Source organism: Hippocampus comes, unplaced genomic scaffold, assembly GCF_001891065.2.
Source record: "Hippocampus comes isolate QL1 unplaced genomic scaffold, H_comes_QL1_v1.1 scaffold315, whole genome shotgun sequence".
Classification (NCBI taxonomy): Eukaryota; Metazoa; Chordata; class Actinopteri; order Syngnathiformes; family Syngnathidae; genus Hippocampus; species Hippocampus comes.
The window spans coordinates 490416-510081 of NW_017805539.1; the positions used below are offsets into that span (position 1 = coordinate 490416).

Here is a 19666-nt window from a genome sequence, read left to right on the forward strand (position 1 = left end):
CAGACGGAGACACACATGAAGAGTTTCGCTACTGACCCAGTAACCGGCAATCATAGCAGTCTTAGTTTTTTGGGGGCAAGATTAAGAAAACATAATTTGACTGCCTTCATTTGTTCGTTCTCCGTTTGTCGTCGGATGTCCGTTGCTAAACGGTTTTACCACATCATGACACCAGTACTGTTCTTAAACCCGTTTATGGCGTTTTACATTGCGCGTTACCATTAAGCTAGCGGAGATTCTTAAGGCAAAGTTTTGAGGTTCTTTTAAATAAACCACCCGGAATTCTTTTTTTGTTTGACCTTATTGGCATGAAGCAGCTCAAAGTCTTTTTTTGAAGACTCGTTGACTTCTTTTGAAGCGAGTTGAGTTGAATTTGCCGCCACCACCTTGCGCTTGTATCTTGCAGTTTTGCCCAAAAGCAAAAATCCAAGTCGCTTAGAATTCAAGGAACCACCGTACATGCAAGACGTCTCGGATGGGTTGACGCTTTATCCACAAGGATGACAGGATGCCATCAACTGCGGTTATAGAAAGTGAGCCCCTGTCAAAATAGCAGGTTCTTCTGACACCATGATAAACTCTCTCGAAACATCTTTTCTGACATTGAACTGATCTGAAAACTGTGAGACCTAAACAATTGTTGAAGCACCGTTTGATTTCATGAGAGTATTCAGCCGTATTTCGGTCGTCGTCTCTCAGCAAGTGCTCCAAATGTGTCAGATTGCGAGGGCACAGCCCATTTCCAGCTTTTCAATTGGATTTAGGTCAGAATTTTCTTGATCACTTCCTCCCTTGACGGTAGAATGCAGTTTGCACTGTCGTTTACTTGAAATTGTGACTGACTGGTTAATAAGCCACTGCATGTTCCACATTGACCCACCATTGACCCTCATATGTTTATAGGATTGTATAAACAAGCCTAGGGCTTACTCTTTGTGGGGCATTCGCCTGAGAAAAAGTGACAGTCGTTTCCTCCGAGCTGTGTGCATGACCCAGACAGAAGAGCAGGGGCCCTTCTCCATCTGCTGGCTCCCCCACCGGCAGTGATTACCTTGTCCACACGATTGATAATCGGTCTTAATTCAAACAATTTATCACTGCAGATGCGTCCTCGCTTCGTGGTGTAAATGTCTCATACTCCCTCGATTCAGACAGCGTTTGACAAATATTTACAACAGCACGAAAGAAATTCATGCTAATTAAATGTAAAGATACTGCACTTTCGAGAAGGCAGAACACGCTGTAGTTGCAGTCTAATGTAATGAACTGTCTAATTTAATATCCTGTTATTGTTTCCCGGAGTAATCTAATTCAAACGGCACCGGAATGATGTATGGCAAATGAGGAATGTAATACGAGATTGTAATTACAGTTTAGCACATTATTCAAACAAAATATGCAACATTAACATCCATGAAACATGAATACGTAGAGATATTTGTTATTATTTGTATCTCGAGTCATTTACGAGGGAAAAGTAGTTATTGTTGTAATCAAAACCGATCCCTCATGTTTTCTTTAATCAGTGTCGTGAATGATGATGTCATCAAAACGAAGCCAGGCACTTACAGAGAGCTCAGGAGCTCCAACAGGAAATTTGTTTCAAAATTCTGCCTTATCATGATAGTAATGCTTCGCCTGATCATAGGGTTAATTATTTCAAGTTTTGATGTCCCAATATGTTAGATTGTAATTTGATGGCGTTGTCGGACCAGCGTTTCTCCACATCCGCACTTAAATTGCTTCTTACTTTAAGAATGCAAAAATGTTCATTAAAACATAGCCTGGAGACTTAATTAACATTTTATAATGCCACCTGTTTAAGCCTGCAACAAATTAATTCACTATGCATTATTTGCCGTGGGGGTTGGGGGAAAATTACTTTAAAAATACCTCAGAATTCTTGTCACAGAAGTGAATGTACTGAACCTTTTAGTTTTCACTGACTATAAGTCAATCTTTTTAAAGTTCCTGTGAAGTGGAAATAAGTTTTGCAAATTTGACACACCACAGAGCGGGATGAACAACCCTGCCACATTTGAAGGATTAAAAAAAAAATTGCCAGGTATACATAGTTCATCATGCCTTCTCTCCGTGACATGAGCGCACTCACAGCAGGTAATGTGGCGCTCTAAAGCGGTTATGCAAGCCCAGAGCCCCGGTCTACACACTGGCTGTCAAGTCGGATTTGTTAAAACATTATTTTTCGCCCTTCCGCCGATCTCTGGGTAGTGCACTTGCACTCACAGCTGACAACGAGGCGTTCTAAAGTTGCTACGCCATAGGACTATCCAAAGGGAAGATGCGCGATTTGAGTGCTGGCATAACTCGCTAACGAACTGCAGGTCACAACTGCACTGAATTGCTTAAGCCGGGGGTCGACAACCCGCGGCTCTGGAGCCGCATGCGGCTCTTTAGCGCCGCCCTATTTGCTCCCTGGAGCTTTTTCCAAAATGTTTGAAAATGGAAAAAAGATGGGGGAGGGAAATATATTTTTTGTTTTAACATGGCTTCTGTAAAACAAACCTGACACAAACATTCTTAACGTTTTCCAATGCTGTAAAAATGTGTAGAATAAATATTAAATTTCAACATTTCTGTCAACGAAGATTTGCGCCGTTATTTTAGAGACTGCTAAAACAAAAAACAAGAACACTGAAATTGTGAAAATCAGTTTCATGCTATTGCTCCTCAATTGAATACTGCATAGTTCTCAGTCTTTGCACATTTTCAGCAATTATCTTTGTGTGATGTATTTCGAAACCAACTTCTGAATTCACTCCAAAAGGTCTTAAATAGCTGCCCTCATTAACAAATGGAATTGCAATAGTCATTTTTTGAAAGTGTTATACTCTCTCTCTCTCTCTCTCTCTCTCTCAAACTGTTAACCACCACGATCATTTTTGCTGAAGTTAGTTTATCAGCAGTTTTTTTTTAAACTGCTGCGCCTCACACACTTTAAAAAGAAACAAAAAACACTGCTCTCAAGCACTCGGTGATAACAAGGTTAATGCATCTTGCAAGATGTTACTTTCCTTTAAAAGTGATTAATGAACATCAACAGAGTCCTGTGAAGGTAATTGAATGTGATTAGCTTCAAAATGATCGCTTTGACTTTGCCGGAACCATTTTTGCAGGATTCTCTTTGTTTAATGGGCCGTGTCTGATGTTCTCGATTATGCGTGCACGTCTCTTTTTCACTCGCTCGGTCCCGCTTGAGACTATTTTGTCGCCTTGATTATTTATTGACTAATGATATCAATTTCTGTATCGATGATCATTATATCCCCTCTTCCCTCGGAAAAAAAAATGACTGGCAACCTGCAGATTGTTGGCATATTGTAAGAAATTGTAAAGTATTCTTTTAAATAAAACCGTTTTATTGAAGCACAGGTTACCCTCTTTTTCTTTTGGATGAACCCCTGGAATGGGACTGATCCTGTTCGGGGGGATTTTCCGCCAGTCCGCCCACTTGCTTCTCTCAACCCGCTCTCTTCTCATACAACTCCTCGTCTCCAACTTCCCTTAATGAGATGTGGGAAACAAATACCCAAAAGCGGAGAAAGGGCCGTTCCTTATCGACCCGCATCAACTCCCCATCGTAAAATAATGAATAGCTATCGACTGCTGCTGGCGTACAATATGATCCCAGGAAGTGAGTTAAGAAAACATGCCGTGGAAAGAGAGATGATCAATCAAAAAGTTTTCCATTAGACAAATATAACACACTTATGGAAACTCAAATCATAATAATGTTTTTGCAGTAACATGTTATTTGTGCAGACAATATCAACAAACTTTTCGGATGAATATTGCATTCATGAATAAGAATTAAGATTTCATGCGAATTATTGAAGTGTGCTCTCAAGTCTCGTGTTGTGATGGCAGTGCCATGAGATAGCTGAAAATAGATGGATTGTTTTGCTTTTAATTTGTATTCCACTGACACATTCACCAGAATATTGTGGGCATATTGAATATATTATTGTAAGGAAAATGTTTGCCTTGAGGCCCCCTTTAAAAATAAAAACACCAGAGGACGTGCTGCATCTCCGACCACTGGCAGACACAAGACATACGTATGCATCCAATCACAATTATAGTCTTCTGATTAACTTACTTTTTTCGGATTTCCGACAGAACCAGACATATCTCCTACATAAGGTGTTTTCGTGTTTAAAGGTTTGTAATTGTTTTTTTTTTCTCATGTATTTCAATGACAATTATCATTCATCACACTTCTTGAATGTTCATGCGCCAATTCCCCATTTTTGCGTCAGATGTCTGGGTGGGAGAATACAAGTAGTTTAAAAGTGCATAAGAGGTTAAAAGAGACTTGCACACAAACGGGGGAAAAAAAAAACATGCACGATGAGTAATTTTCTGTGAAACATTTTAATGTGCAAAAAAATATATACATGTGAAAATTCCTAACCCATCACTTCCTGCTTCTGTGTGAAACAGCAGTGACGAAGCAAAGAGTTCTACTGACTGCACGTGTAGACCATCTGCACAATGGCACTCATGACACCACACCGCGCGGTGACCGAGGTATCGTCGCAGTCCATCGGGTGGAAGTTTTCCGAGCCCTCGACAAAGTTTTTGTAAATGCTTTGGACCATTTTCCAAGCGGAGTCCAAGCACATGCGGGCGAGATCACCCCGCGCGATGTTTTGATGCAGGACGGGGATGGAAGCCAGAGCGTCGACGAGCATACTTCCTATCTCCTTGCTGGCGTCGTCAGCTCTTTGGGACAACGTTGCCGTGATGGGTTTCTCATTGCCAGGTGGCTCCAGCTCCTCCAGAAGGATGTCCAGAGCCAATTCTGTGATCTTCTGCGCCAGGGTGCCGGTAGCACGATGAAACAGCGGGTAAAAAAACAGTCTTTGTACCCCGGTCATCTTGGTCTTCTCCAATGACCTCATCAGCTCCTTATACAGATGGCAGAGGAAGGTCTCAGTGTCCCGTTCGACGTGGGGCCGCAGTACTGTCAAGTACGTGTCGAGGCCTTGGAGTGTGACCTTTTGGAAGACAAACGGGTAAGCGACCCAATCGTTGCACGTGGTTTCATTAAGGGTAGGAAATATTTTCTTTACCTTCCTCTCGAGCAATCGCGAAAGGCGTTCCTCTTCGTTGAGTTCAGTGTAGACTTCTTTTTGTATTCTATTCAAGTGCAGGATCCTTTCCATTGTCCAGGCCTGTACACAGCAAACACAGTCACAAATGAAAAAGAGGCATCTTGACAGAATGTTTCTCAATTTAAAATTGTCCCAAATAAATGATTAGCAGATACACAACACTTGTCTTAAAATGCATTTATGAATACATTTGAGACTAAATAAGACGAAAGAGCCTCAAAAATGAAAAGCTTATGTATTTCAGTAGTTCAAGCCAAAAAGTGAAAGTCATCTACTGTATTTTATAAATGAATGAAGCACATTGAAATGAAAACATTTTAGCTGTTTTAAAAAAAAAACAATGTTGATTGTTTCTCATGGAATATTGCAATTTCTTGACTTCCTCCAAATTCTTAAAAGGAAATATTTCACTCTGTATATCATATATATGCAACAATAGTATCAAAACGATGCGCTAAAATAAATTGTTTTCCACAATTTTCTTAACATGCAGCAACACTGGTAATTGCAAACATTAACTGGAAGTATAATGTGCTCTTGTAATTGTAAACATGAAGTATAATTGCTCATTCAATATCACAACTATTCTGTACTTACCACTTGAAGCATATAAAACATCCTGGCATCCATCCTCATTTGCATCTCCTGGTACCTATCAAATTCACACAGAGTTATTTCCACACGCAGCCAACCTTTTGGATTTACCCACGCACAGACATGACACACACTCTACTCACTCTTGCTGGAAATTTCTTTTCTTCAGCAACCACACCTTCATGTCTTTGGGCGAGAGACATGGTGGTACTCGATTTTCCTTGGCCAAGAGCACAAACTGTCTCATGAACGCTTTCTGTCAACACAAACACAAAACGTGTTATTGATATGCTCCACCAAGACAGATTATTCGTAGTACATTTCAAAATCTTTTACCTCCGCATTGCACATTCGTTGCTCATTTTCTGTTAAAGAAGTCATCTCGGTGAGCTCTTCAAGCAGGTTAAAGGCCTCATCGTTAAAGTAAGGTCTTGGGAAATCAGATTGTAGAACATAACAAAATATTGAGTATCATGGGAATGCAATACCAAACATATTAAAAAGCCTCCCGTGAGATAAAAACAGATCAGCAATATGAAAAAGGGTGCAATATTTCAGTCTGGTCTATATTTTACACGAAATAATTTCCCAGCATCTTCTGCACGGGTAAGTAAAGAAAACTTCATGTGGCAATTGCAACTTAAAATAACTCATTTTTGAATTTTTTTTTTCTCAACAAATGTAATCTTTCGTATAAGTTTATATACAGTACCTGATAGAAGATAGATTCCCCATTGTTGAAGTCCTCTGAGTGTTCCGCGCGTTTCCGCTTGTCTTGGAATGATTATGTTTGCAGAGTCTAGTTCTATATTTCTACACTGTCTGGGGCTTAAACGTGCGAAGGCCCTTTCATCACTTTGATGTAAAACTCGCCCTTTCATCGTCACCACTGTCATGTCACAAAGAAACAGCTCCTCCTTTGTACGTCATGCGCCTCTCCACCTGAAGATCTCTCGGAAAAAGCTTTTATGAAGTCTGATATTCAAATATGTTCCAACGGGTATTTTCTCAACGAGCGGTTGTCCTAATATTAAAAACCGGCAACTTTTCACTGCGGTCACGCCAGCCTCCACTCGCAAAATTGAAGCCAAGTGAGCCGCCATTGCGATTGTCAATACTATGCATTTCCGCAATCTGCCGCCAGCGAGTGGCGTTGGCCACCTTCAAAATAAAAGCGTGACAACTAATACATGCACGTCAGTGGTTTGGATTTTTAAAAAATGTTCCAAATTCAATTCTCGGCTGTCGAACAAATATAAAGTCACCCACGGAGAATAAAAACTCTCAGAAAAGCGCCAAGAGGCGTTCTCAAGTGGAGAATAAAAAAATAAAAGTAAATGGTTATTCTCCATCAATTTCACCTGATAGTTAATAAATCATGAAAAAACGAATCTCAGTTATCCTAACATATATCAGATTTGTATAACTAAATAATCAATTTAACTTTTGTCCAAGGACACCAACCATAAAGATTATTTATTAATCTGTTGGTTTGTTTGCAATTCCACTTTCAAACGTCTCAACCTGCTGTCTTGCTTGTTATTGCAGCATGCGAAGGAAGCGTTTCAGGGGTTGGTCACGTGATGTTCCGCAAATAGCACAAATATTAATAAGCATAAATTGATGTACAGTTCAGAATACATAGAACTTCGTAGAAGTCACGCCGATTTGCCGATCGTTTAACCCAGGGGTCGGCAACCCAAAATGTTGAAAGAGTCATATTGGAAACAAAAAAAAAAAAATATATATATATATATATATGTGTGTGTGTGTGTATGTGTATAAATGTCTGGAGCCGCAAAAAAAGTCAAAGCCTTATTTAAGCCTTACAATGAAGGCAGCCCATGCTTTTTGTTGGTTTTTTTTGTTGTTTTTGTCTTTTGTTTTGTTTTGTCACATGGTGGTGGTGTTACTCATGTGGACCTGATGTGGACTGTTTTCAGAATTTTTGTCCACGACATTCTTCAAAGTAGAAGAATCTGTGCTTGGTGGTGGTACCTTCCCGGCAGCACATGTGTACCAGCACTGATTTTTTGACTGTCGTTGCTGAACAGCCCCGGGGCGCTTGTGTTTTGCGCCTGTAATGGGCAGCATTTTCACAGACCCGCTTTGTTCAGCGAAAAGGTCGGTGCTGATGGACAGTCTGCGGCTGGAACGAAGCATGGCTTGAGGAGCCGACGATGAGAAGAAAGGAGCATCAGCGCGTAACGCCGATGCGTATGTGGAACTGGTAGTCGTGGCTTGGAATTGAAGCGGATTTACATGGGACAGGAGATGAGAGCCAATCTCTTTTTCGTTAATGGACGCTACAGCTTCTTGTTGCTTTCAAACTTAGCTTGAAGCAGACGTGTGTACATTTCATCATGACGTCTTTGATGCACTGGTGAAAAGGACACTTTGATTCGCTCCTCTTTCATCTATAACTGCTTCAAACAACAAAGTGTATGACGAAAAAGTGGTTAAGATTGCACTACTGTTTGTGTCTTACGTGTTGTGTTGTATTATTTTGTCATTTTATGTTAACTGTTCTTTTGATGGCGGCGCGGGCACCTGCAGCGGGTTAATTATCAATCATTTAAAAGTGTAAAAGCCTGTTTGCTAATTTTCTACTGCCGAGTGAATGTTGTATCTTTTTGTCAGAATTAAACAAAAGGTGTTTCTTTAAAAGTATCTGCCGTTGATTTAATACAAATTTATACAATACATTACAGTACATCCTGATTTATATTGCGATTTCAAAACAGCTGCAGCTGTAACAAAGCACTTAACAAAACAGTTAACATAAAGTAAAATAATAAACACAACACATGACATAAAACAAGGACAGTCGTGCAATTCTAACCACTTTTCCCTCATATGCTTTGTTGTTTGAAGCAGTTCTAGATGAAAGAGGAGAGAATCAATGTGCACACGTCGGCTACAAGCTAAGTTTCAAAGTCAACATGAAGCTGTAGCATCCATTGACAAAAAAAAAAAAAAGAGAGATTGGTTCACTTCTCCTGTCCCATGTAAATCCATTTCAATTCCAAGCGGCGACTCTCAGTTCCAAATACGCATCTGCGCTCTGCGCCGATGCTCCTCTCTCCTCCTCATCAACTTCCGCAGCCATCCATCCAGCCGCACCAACGAAAACTGTCCAACAGCGCCGACATCTCCACTGAACAAAACGGGTCTGTGAAAAATGCTGCCGATGATCTGAAAAAATATTGGCAATGAACATCCATGTTATAAATGCCAGTATAGCAAGACTTAATTACTGTGAAGAAACACATCTTTCCACTGAAAATGTGGGCAGTTTGTTTTATTTGCCAATGGAAAAAAAAAAAGATTGAAGAGCTCAGACTTCATGTTCATGCATGCGGTATGCGACATGATATGTCACATGACACATTTTTCATGCAGTTCTCATGTCTTCCGGTTTCGTTTATGTTGCTTGGTCAAACAGCAAACGGCAAATGTGTCTTAAAAAAACATGAACAGCAATTGTGCTTGCTTTGTCCAGTCTGTCTGGTTGTCTCTCAGAGGAAGTCTTTGGCCAGAGCTTCTCCAAAGTTAGGTGCGGCCATGAGAATGGCGATGGTGCAGATGATGTTGAAAATGCTGAATCCGACCAGACACAGGCGGTCGATGACGGCTGCGGCAAACTGCCATTGCTCGGCGAGACTGAGCTGCCGGTCCTGTTCGCGAACCCGTTCTACCAAGAACTGCACTTCCGTGAGAAGAGCCTTGAGCTGGTTGTCCACTTCCCTGCTTCCATTCAGACCACTTTGGGCATTTGAGGGATCAGCCCTCCCTAAGCCCATCCCAGCATCTTCTCCACACGACCCTGGAGACGTGGTTGTTGAGACAGGGTTTAGCGACAATGGCGTTTCCTGCGATTTGCCAAATGAAAGATGTGGATGACTCGGCATATCTCCCCCTCCGTCTAATGCTTCTCCATCTTCGCCTGCTGGTGCGTAGGAGCCTCTCATTTGACTGTGACTCTGAGTTTCCAGTTCTGCTGTGGACGGAAAGGTCTGAAACCCCATGTAGGGCAGATGACCATTCGGTTGAGGATGAAAATTAGGGCTCGGTTCTCTGTGGATGGCATGTGGGAGAATGATGCACCCGTGTGGTGCTGAGTGGTGGAGCTGAGCCAGGCTGGCTCTAAGGGAGGCGAGGCTCTGAGGGAGGATGGAGGTCAGCTGGGTGGTGGTGGCAGGTGAAGACAGGCTTTTGCTCTGACTTTCTCCCTGGCTGTGATGAAGCTCTTGTTCGGCTCCATCACCTGGACGTTTCATCCGGAGAAACCAAGGAACCCACTGCAGCAAAACCAGGTTAACCTGTGAAACAACAGAATAAGAGGAATCAACTAGCTTTTAAACCACAATGTGTCCTACCAGGCGTCCTCCAAATGTTTATAAGATGTCATATACATGCACCAGCCATCCCTTTTTTATAATTCTTGTCCTCAATAGCGTCTCAGTTGAGATCGAGCCAATCCTTGATGGCACCGGACAAGAGTCCGGGTACACTCGGGTTACAAGTCCACTGCAGAGCACCATCCAGCCATCACAAATTTACCTATTCCTATGTTCTTCTGTGGAACCTATCTTCAGCTATTAGATGAAAACTTCACCTATTTACAGTTTTTATGATGGTTCTTAAATACCCTGATATGCCACCAAATATTGGCATTAATCGCCCTCCTCAGTTTCCCCAATCCACGTTTGTTTTGTTGAGTACCCGCATTTAGTAGGTTCCTGATGTGTCACCTACCCATGTGGTTTTTGTACAAGCTTGAAAACAGAATACAACGAATAGCTCTCACCTTTGCGCTTTCTTGCTTGGTAGAGGTAACAACATGAAGGATTCAACTCACCCAATGTGGTATTTTCCCATTCTTGGGGTTATGGTGATGGAATTGAAGGACAAAGACTGTCGCCACAACGGACATTCCAACAATCACCATGGTGCTGGCAAAATATTGACCTGTGTTAGACACAGTCAACAAGGTCAGTTTTCCTGAAAATCCATTGAGACCAGTGTCAAACTGCAAAGAAATTAAGAAACTAGCCTATGAGTGGGATGGAATCTGAAGTAGCGGGCATGATCTCAGCAACCATCAACATGAAGACTGTCAGGGAAAGTAGAACGGTAATGCCTGGAAGAAAGAGATAAAAAAAATAATCATCTTTAATAGAAGAGTCAGTGTACAGGGGTACCTTCAAGTTGGAGTTGAAACCTTTATCATGTTGGATGAAGTGACAGCACACCTCCCCTGACCTCATTTCAGCAAGTGTCAAAAGGATGAACGCTGCGTGTGTTTAGCATTTTACCTGGGGTATTTGCAACAGTTACTGTGACATAGTCAAGTCAAGTCAAGTATAACTTTATTGTCAAATGTGCAGTATGTGCAACATAGAGCACAGATGAAATTTCTTCCCTCTCAAACAGACAAGACAACAAGAGGAGCCGCTGCGGGTGCCCGCGCCGCCATCAGAAGAACAGTTAAAATAAAATGACAAAATAATACAACGCAACTCATGAGACACAGACAGTCGTGCAATCTTAATCACTTTTCCTGCATACACTTTGTTGTTTGAAGCAATTATAGATGAAAGAGGAGCGAATCAAATTGTCCTTTTCAAAAGTGGATCAAAGACGTCATGATGAAATGTGCACACGTCTGCTACAAGCTAAGTTTGAAAGCAACGAGAAGCTGTAGCATCCATTAACAAAAAGAGATTGGCTCTCATCTCCTGTCCCATGTAAATCCGCTTCAATTCCAAGCCGCGACTTGTTTTAAAGGGTCAAGTTATATCATGGAAACTTTTTGTTGCTTATACTGTATACCCATAGTTGGATCAGTAGCTCCACCATTAAAGGCAAAATGAAACCATCAAATACATTTTGTCTGCCTGTTTCTGAAAATGGATACAGAGGTGCCTTTGAACAAGGTTAGAAAAGTCGCATTAAGTTTTGTTGATTGCCCGGTGAAGTTGTCAGTGTGATGGGCATATGCCGGTTCATGTGCCACATACACGTGTGAACTGCTGCCTCAACAAGTGACATTTTTTTTCCATTTCCATATGCCTTGGCGAACATGATCCCTCTTTAAAAGCCAAAGACTCAGGCAGTCCAGTTTCAGTGTCATAATAGTTGAAGCTGGCCAGTTATAATGTGGATGCCGAAGCAGAAATGTCACTTGTGTTAGCCGTTTTTTTTTTTTTTTGGCAGCTGTAGCTCATTTGTTTGAGCAGGTCATCCAGCGACTTAAGGATCACGAGTTCAAATCCGAGTTGTGACTGCATGCTGTTGAAATATCCTTGGGCAAGACACTGACATTATTTGCTCCCAGTAGGTATTTAGTAGCCGCCCTTTGGTGCATGAAATGTACTGTTAAGTGCACTCCAATTATCGTTTCAACTCTTACTGTGAAATGTTGGTTGGTTACCACTTCCTGTTTTTGTTCCATTTGCAAAATAAGAATCTCAGCTGGTAACGCAACTTTTTATGAATACAGGACCTTTGATTTGGATATTTTATTGTGTGCCTTTTGAATCCATCAAAATGTTGACTGTTACGTTAGCTTCTCATGCTAGCTGGTAACTTCTTAGCTGCCGGATGCTTGTCGCTTGTCATCAACAGGTGGATTGTTTGGTGCGTGTGTTATCTTATGCCCATATGCAAAATTCTACTTCTTGCGGTTGAACTTGGAGACACGACTATACTGTACTTGGTATTCTGTGCTTGACTTTTAATTCTGCTGACTTTCTGACAACACTCTTTCCTCTTTTCCCTCTCATCTTCCCTCTTGTCTGTTCTTTTTCACAGTCTCAGTCCCATCGCAATTCTCCCTACAGCGTCTCCGAAGCGTGACAGGAAATTCTTCTCGTCATGTTGACAGAGCAAGAATCTAGGAAAACCACAAGAGGGTTGAATCCGTAGACAGGCACACGTGTTTCAACTTATAACCCAAGCACGATTTCTTCATATTCGTGTCTCCTCACCCAAGCTGATCTTCTCGCCAGAGTTGGCCGGGAGCAGGAAGACCAGCAGTGTCATGGATGAGAGAAGCACACATGGAATGAGGAGGTTGAGAGCATAGTACAGGGTCCGCCGTCGTAGGGTGACCACGAAGGTCACGTCAGGGTAAGGCTCTGCGCAACACTCATAGAAAACCTCATGACGACCGCCAGGTACCTCTGAGGGAGATACGGGAGGGTCAGAGATGCAGCAAGTGGGTCAAGACAAGGAAAAAAATACTGTTCAAGTGCTCCTCAGATTATGATGGTCCTTATATATGAGGTTTTGAGGCTATGGACTGTTAGATGAGGCCTCTTTGGCACAGATAATTAGATAAGTGACTAGAACTAGGCTGTTGTGTCGCTGTGACTTCGCTCTTGCTTGGCTTTCTTATCGATTACACACATATCAAGTTGAATACAGTTAAAACCATCGAGTAACATGTTGTCACATGGGCTAGGCAGACTAAATCTTCTGCAACTGTCAGAAAATGGCCCCACGGCATGTCTCAATCTTTCTGGCATCCAAGAAATAGTTCAACTGAGAGTATACATTCTTCTGGTAGTTACTGTTGGTATAATTTTGCAAGCATTAAAAATAAAAGGATCCTCGGAGTTTGCCAGAACTTTTCAATTGGTGCCATGACCCGGATCAGAAACATGTGCAGTTAACTAGTTTGAATACTGTTGGCTACTGATACTCTATTATCATTTTACTGTGAAGCAAAGCAAGATCTGTGGTTGGGGGGAAGGGGGGTGCAGTGTTGTGAGGTCGATAACTGCCCGTTCATGTGTGCAAATTGTAAATAACCACACCAATGGGGGAATAGGCAGACACTTCTTAGAAACATCAAGTGCATTTGAACTGTTTTTTGCATGCAAGTTTATATCCCTCGTTTTCTTCTCTTGAGACTGTAAGTTAGTGTTCTGATTAATGTTGAAATTTGTGTTACGTCGCCACCATAGGAAGCCAAGCAAAACGAAGCACCCCCTGTGTAGATTGTTAAATTAGGAGCTGCAGCAGAGCTAATAACGCATTTTAGACTATAAATTAGACGGAAAATAAGTGGGGACTTTTCTATGGGGGAAAAAAAAAATCCCATCAGGGGAGCAACTTTCTCGGTAGAAATACATGCTAAATATAGAATGCTGAAATGGACGCCCAGTGGGATAGCTGCTTGCACTTCTAGTTATTCGTTCTGGGGCATATTCTTGTAATATTTAAAGCTGTGGTCAATGCATGTAGGTTTTTGCTGTTCATGAACGCCGATTCCAAACTTAAATGACAATATCTCATCTTTTGCCAAAATAATTGGTCATAACATTTTATGTTATATTTGTATTTCCCGGTAATAATGTAGTACTGTGCAAACCAAGGGATGTGTTTTATTGCAATGCTATGATCATCATAACTTCTAACAATTTTTGTTTTCAACAAAGGAAGCAATGACTTTGGCACAGTATGGTATATCATTACAACATCAACCCGTAATGAGGCATGAAAGGTTCATATTGAACACCCACTTCTGTCATCTTCCATCCCCAATGTAGGCAACCCTTCCAGGGTGTTAACAGTCAGCCTCACCCAGTAGGTCCCACTCTCCACTGGGCATGTATCCCGACACGTCTGCCTCCTTCATCTGGATGTCCAGCAGCCAGCCGTCAAACGTCCAGGAGCCAAACTTCAATTCGCATCGCTGAATATCAAAGGGAAACCAGCGCACGTCCACGTTACAGGTACTGATAAAAATTCCTTATAGAGAAAAGAGGGAGTGTTAGTGTTCCAGAGGCATGCAAACAAGAGAATATTTTTCACAGGAGAAAATAGCAACAAAAAGAGTTTTAATTGTGTATGAATATAATACTAAAAATTAAAAAAGGATATATAAATTAAAATAGTAATTTACCTGGAGGCAGATACTCACAGAAGCCACTGGAGTTTACCAGCACGTTGGCCTTAAAGGTGCCATCAAATTTGCCGTGAGCACTGCAGTAGAATGACAGTGATGAGTGCGTGTTTGTAATGATTACACATGATAGAATATAAATAATCAATTTGTGCATCGTGATGAATTCATTGTGTCTCCTTTTGGTGTGCGTGACTTGGCCACTGGGTAGCAGTGTAGACAAAAAGAGTTTCATAACTACTGTAAGTGAGTCGGTATTTTTCCCTAATATTAATCGTTTTCCAAAATGACAAAGAATACGTTTCTGTGACTGTGAGTGTTGTTATATTTTCTGTCTCCATGAATTGCTGCAGCGTTTGTGTTCAAATATCCATGTTAGGCGTTTATAATGTGCCATATACAGTCGATGCTGTCTGCTAGCCCATCTATGACGTTACCCATTTTGTTAGCATTAAACTTGTGGACTTTTCGGCAAAGTTATTCGTTCTTTTAAATGCTCAACGTGTAATTCTCTTTGTTTTCTTTAGTTTGACATTTTTTCCGCAGTCTCCATGATTGATGGTTTGAAATCTTTTTTTAAAGAATTGTTTTCTAGCTGCCAAGCTGCTGCATATTGTGAAGTCAGTTAAGTTCAAGTCAGAGCAAAACATTGACCGGGTGACGGCTTGTCACATGTATCTCAAGCCACCACTGTTTTCAAAAACTAGTATCGTCAAGATGTAATAAGCATCAAATTTGCCAAGGTCAAGGGATTTCTTTTTTCCAATTCAGATGAAAGGCTCAAGATTCTCTCCAATTAGATGATTCAACCAACATCCCGGGACAAACCAAGTTCAAGTACACGAGTACAATAAATTTATTTCTGCATGCCATAAAAGAAGCGCAATAAGAATGCACAGCAGGAGACATTGTTGCTTGTATTGCTCTAATCCAAGCCTTTTGTCCAATATAGCTCAACACCTACAATGTGCACATCAACACAATTGTGACGTCACCAACCAAAGTCCTTTCTGCACTGTTCCTACTGTTAAGGCTTTTTTTAACAAGGTCTTGCGGCGACATGCACACCAGGTTCACCCCCCAACCCCCAATGCCAGGAAAGAACCAGGTTCAGTCACTGAATATGCACAGTGAAGATGCTTTCCTCCATGAGTAGGCGATTTTGAGGTGTCATCATTGCCAGTTACCGATGTTGTAAAAAAATTACATCATGTAATCATGACATGATATAAAATATCATGATTGAGAATCATCCTGCATGAAAAGCAGTATGTGTGTGAGTGTGTGTGAGAGACCCACCTATTATATAGGAATATGTCAGGTGTCCATACTTGATCTGCGGTAAAGCGAAGGTTTTTAACTCCAGGGTACTCTGACTGATTCCACTGCAAGTAGTGATCATACCACTGCTGGGGGATGTAAAGATACATGTTATTGATTATTAATCTCGTAGTCAGCTCAGCATAACATGCATAAATTATACAACAGTCCTGTGCGGGTATCTGTATTCAATTATTCAATTCTGTGTTTGTGTTCCACCTATTCTTGCCATCTGCGTTGCTATTGTCTATTTCTACACTGCTATAATAACAGATAGGGAATTAAAAACTCACCATCTGCAGCCAGATATTTGTGGTGAGAATCTGGTTCTTTTCATCCTGGAAAAAAAATCAAAGGTAAAAAAAAAAAAAGCTTTTTAGCAATTAAAGAATTGTTCAACTTTGGCAAGCCCAAGCCTACTGGATGCCGTTGAACAGTTGTCGGGTATTGATTTACTTTGATTGACTTTAATTAGAGTAGCGAGTGTAAACAAAAGCTATTAGGCATCTAACTCAAAGTTAGAGAATATCCCGTAAAGTTCTAATTCGAGATTTTGTTGCCGTCAGGCAAGAAAATGCCATCAAAGGAAACATCTGAAGTGGAACGACAGGAGTGTCCTTGCGAGAGAAGTCCCTTAGCAAGTTGCAAAGTGACAAAAAATAAGTAATAGGGCCTAAATCACCTCAGATTACCGGTATACGATTTAAAATACTACATGTAGTTCTTGACATCGGGCAAAAGGCACTTCATTGTTACTTTTTATTTTTTTTTAATAATTACAATTTTAATAATTCATTTTTTTAAATTTATTTAGGTTTTTTGTGATTACATTACCATTTTAGTTTTTTTATTTCATTTAATTACTTTGTAAAATGTTAATTTTAGAAAAATAATAGGAATATTAGACCATAAAAATAAAGTCGTTTTCAGTATTATTATGACGACTTGATCAGTACTACAATTTCATGATTGTTGTTTCTTTATTTATGAAGAAGAAAATTGCAGCAAAACTAGTTGCCAACAGTCAGCCACTCAGAAAAGCTATTTGATCCTAATGACATAAAAAAGTTAACGTTTTTATGTCACAAAGTCTTTTTTTTTGGACTATGGGCTTTTGAGACATCATTTGTGTTGTGCTTGTTGTGTCAATTTGCCTACCACATCCATGACTTGCATTAGCGTGATGGAGAAGTGGACGGTGAGGCTGTGGGAGTCATTGGCCACGGGCCTCTCCATGGGGTTATAATCTCTCAGCAGCTCCCTGAGCAAAAAGCGTTGATGGGGACCCTGTGTGGTCTCTTTGTGGATCGACAATGCGGAGATGGAGAATTTGTAAAGTATTGATTATGTGGGGGGACAAAAGAGGAGAAGGAGAACCATAAAGAAGAGAATGCTGTGTCAGAAGAAAGCAAAAGAGTAATAGAACCTCAGTACTTTTAATCAATTACAACCCCTGATGGATCACTGGCGGACACACAATCTCTTCCTGCTGTTGTAAAGATGTCCGCTTCATTTCAGGCGCAGAAAATGAGGCTGTTAAACGTGGAGATAACCGGGACACACAGCATTGACTGGAAAATGAGCTTTCACTCCGCAGACCGTAACTCCAGACGAGGGGGCTTTGATTCAGTGATTTCTCATGAGGGCAATTACACTGATGTGGACACAACGATCATTTAAGAGCCACAGCACACTTTGCATATGGACAAAAGCATTGGCCAGTTCTTCTTCAAAAAGCTCTTGGAACCAAAGGACCTTCCTCACATTGTTCCCACAGTCAGAAGCAGTATAGAGTATCTTTCATAATTGAAATATTAAGATGCAAGGAGTAACACTCAATGTCTAACTAATTAATAGATTGATTTATGACGTGTGTCTGGATAATTTTGTCCATATTTGAGGGTGGGCAAGATTCTCTGCTTAAGAGCCACATTTGATTTTTGAGGCAAACATGTAGGCCAGGTCATTTGTAGATGAGGTACAATTGAGATATATATATATATATATATATATATATATATATATATATATATATATATATATATATATATATATATGTGTGTGTGTGTGTGTGTGGGTGTGTGTGCACAGATCATATTGATAGGGTCCAAAGGGTCAAGTCGTTTTCAGTAACCACTGAATGATCCCTATTTGCTGTCTCTTTATTTCATCATGATGGTTCCATCAATACTCTCATACGCTTAGCAATACTGGCAGGCTTCATGCACACACACACACACACACACACACAGGTAGACATGCAAACACAAACAAAACCACACTTGTTTGAGGCCAGCTCTGTCAAAGTTACTTACCGGGCAGCTGGGTGACAAGTGTCAGAAGCCAAAGAGCTGCAGCCTGCAACATGCTGCGTGCATTCCCCTCGTTTGTGCACAGAGAAGGACTGGTGGAAGATGATGGATAGATCCAGATGTGAGAAGAGGTTGAATGTGAAATGCACAGCAGCGGAGCGAGGGAAGAAACGGGAGGTGGGATGAGGAGGAGGAGGGGAGAGAGCAGGTGGGAGAGAGATGGAGTGAGACAAACACTGGTGGGATAAAGGAGGATGCTCTGTTTTTACTAGTAGTGTGCCTTACATTGACGTAAACACATAGGTATAGAAGTTTATCTTTTGCCGTAACCATTCAATAGTACCATCAGAGGAGCCAGTGTTATGAATCCACTATGTTTACGGATTGGAGTAGCACTTGAGCAATGCATTGCAGTGCCCCCAGTGCAAATTTGCCAGAACATTTAGATTACCCAATCCGGGTCTGAGGCTGACGAGCTGCACAACCCCAGTAATAGATGTAGGAGACTGCTCATAGATCAATCCTATGGAATGATCAAGTGTAAGTGGAGGCTCCTCCAGTATGTTGTGTGTTTTCGCATGTGCTTCAGAGATGTGTCAGGCATACCCAAATGGATGCCCGAGACAGACAGATGAAAATGAGTAGAGCAGTGTTTCCCAGCCTATATGTAGCCAAGGCACAAATTTAACATTGAAAAAAAAGATCTAACATTATACCACTTTACTTATGTCACAAAAAGTGGATAAACAGGTTAATTATGTAGCTTCTGCCATCTAGTGGAAGAGCATTTTAATCGCTCTTCCTGTTACTCCTCACTGACGTAGACAAGCACAAAAATCTTGTTTTCGTAAATCGACATCTTTTTCCTCTAAAATAAGTGACATTAAAGAATTTCCTGACTCTCTCCACAGTACACTTTTGTGCCACGGCACATAGATTGGGAATGCTATGAAGGGATCCCGCTCTTTTTTAGAATGTTCATACTATACAGTAGATATCAATAGTACACTACTCTATATTTTCAAGGACAATAAGACATCCCCATATGTGTTGTCTGTTTAACAACAAAACGTTTTGTATAAACAGTCAAACTAAAAATTCTATAAACTGATCATGTAATTACGTAGTTACGTTTAACCCACTTAACTTTTGATCAAGTGCAAAAATACATTTCATTGTAGGTGTATTTAAAACATTTTATCATATGAGTAATACAGTTGTATAAATTGAGGCGCAATAGATTATTCCCTTCAATTCCTATAATTCCAAAAAATGCTTTGCTTGTTTGTCTGCATTATGCGTAATTTAATCATTTTATTTGTTTGTTCGAACTACATATTATTTATTTATGGATTTCATTATTTGTGGACAGTATTGTAATGTCTTCC

The 19666-nt window shown here is 40.8% G+C and overlaps 2 protein-coding genes and 1 long non-coding RNA gene across 3 annotated transcripts; 1 reads left to right on the forward strand and 2 right to left on the reverse strand.

The window, feature by feature from the left end:
* Positions 1 to 4376: 4376 nt before the first annotated feature.
* Positions 4377 to 6938, reverse strand: LOC109521080 (uncharacterized). The gene is made up of 6 exons (XM_019878716.1): positions 6445 to 6938; positions 6069 to 6162; positions 5876 to 5988; positions 5736 to 5790; positions 5097 to 5198; positions 4377 to 5021 (listed from the first exon to the last, which is right to left on the reverse strand). Exons 1-6 carry the CDS (start codon positions 6465 to 6467, stop codon positions 4485 to 4487), a joined length of 924 nt encoding a protein of 307 aa, XP_019734275.1. The 5' UTR covers positions 6468 to 6938; the 3' UTR covers positions 4377 to 4484.
* Positions 6939 to 9016: 2078 nt separating this feature from the next.
* LOC109521081 (neuronal acetylcholine receptor subunit alpha-7-like) lies at positions 9017 to 18573 on the reverse strand. Its single transcript, XM_019878717.1, has 10 exons — positions 18282 to 18573; positions 17125 to 17264; positions 16260 to 16304; positions 15946 to 16055; positions 14647 to 14726; positions 14325 to 14492; positions 12725 to 12919; positions 10789 to 10875; positions 10594 to 10703; positions 9017 to 10054 (listed from the first exon to the last, which is right to left on the reverse strand). The coding sequence occupies exons 1-10, from the start codon at positions 18331 to 18333 to the stop codon at positions 9251 to 9253; spliced, it is 1791 nt and encodes a 596-aa protein (XP_019734276.1). The 5' UTR covers positions 18334 to 18573; the 3' UTR covers positions 9017 to 9250.
* Positions 11901 to 14375, forward strand: LOC109521082 (uncharacterized). Its single transcript, XR_002169282.1, has 3 exons — positions 11901 to 12362; positions 12746 to 12866; positions 14291 to 14375. It is a non-coding gene; the product is annotated as an uncharacterized LOC109521082 (long non-coding RNA).
* Positions 18574 to 19666: the final 1093 nt, after the last annotated feature.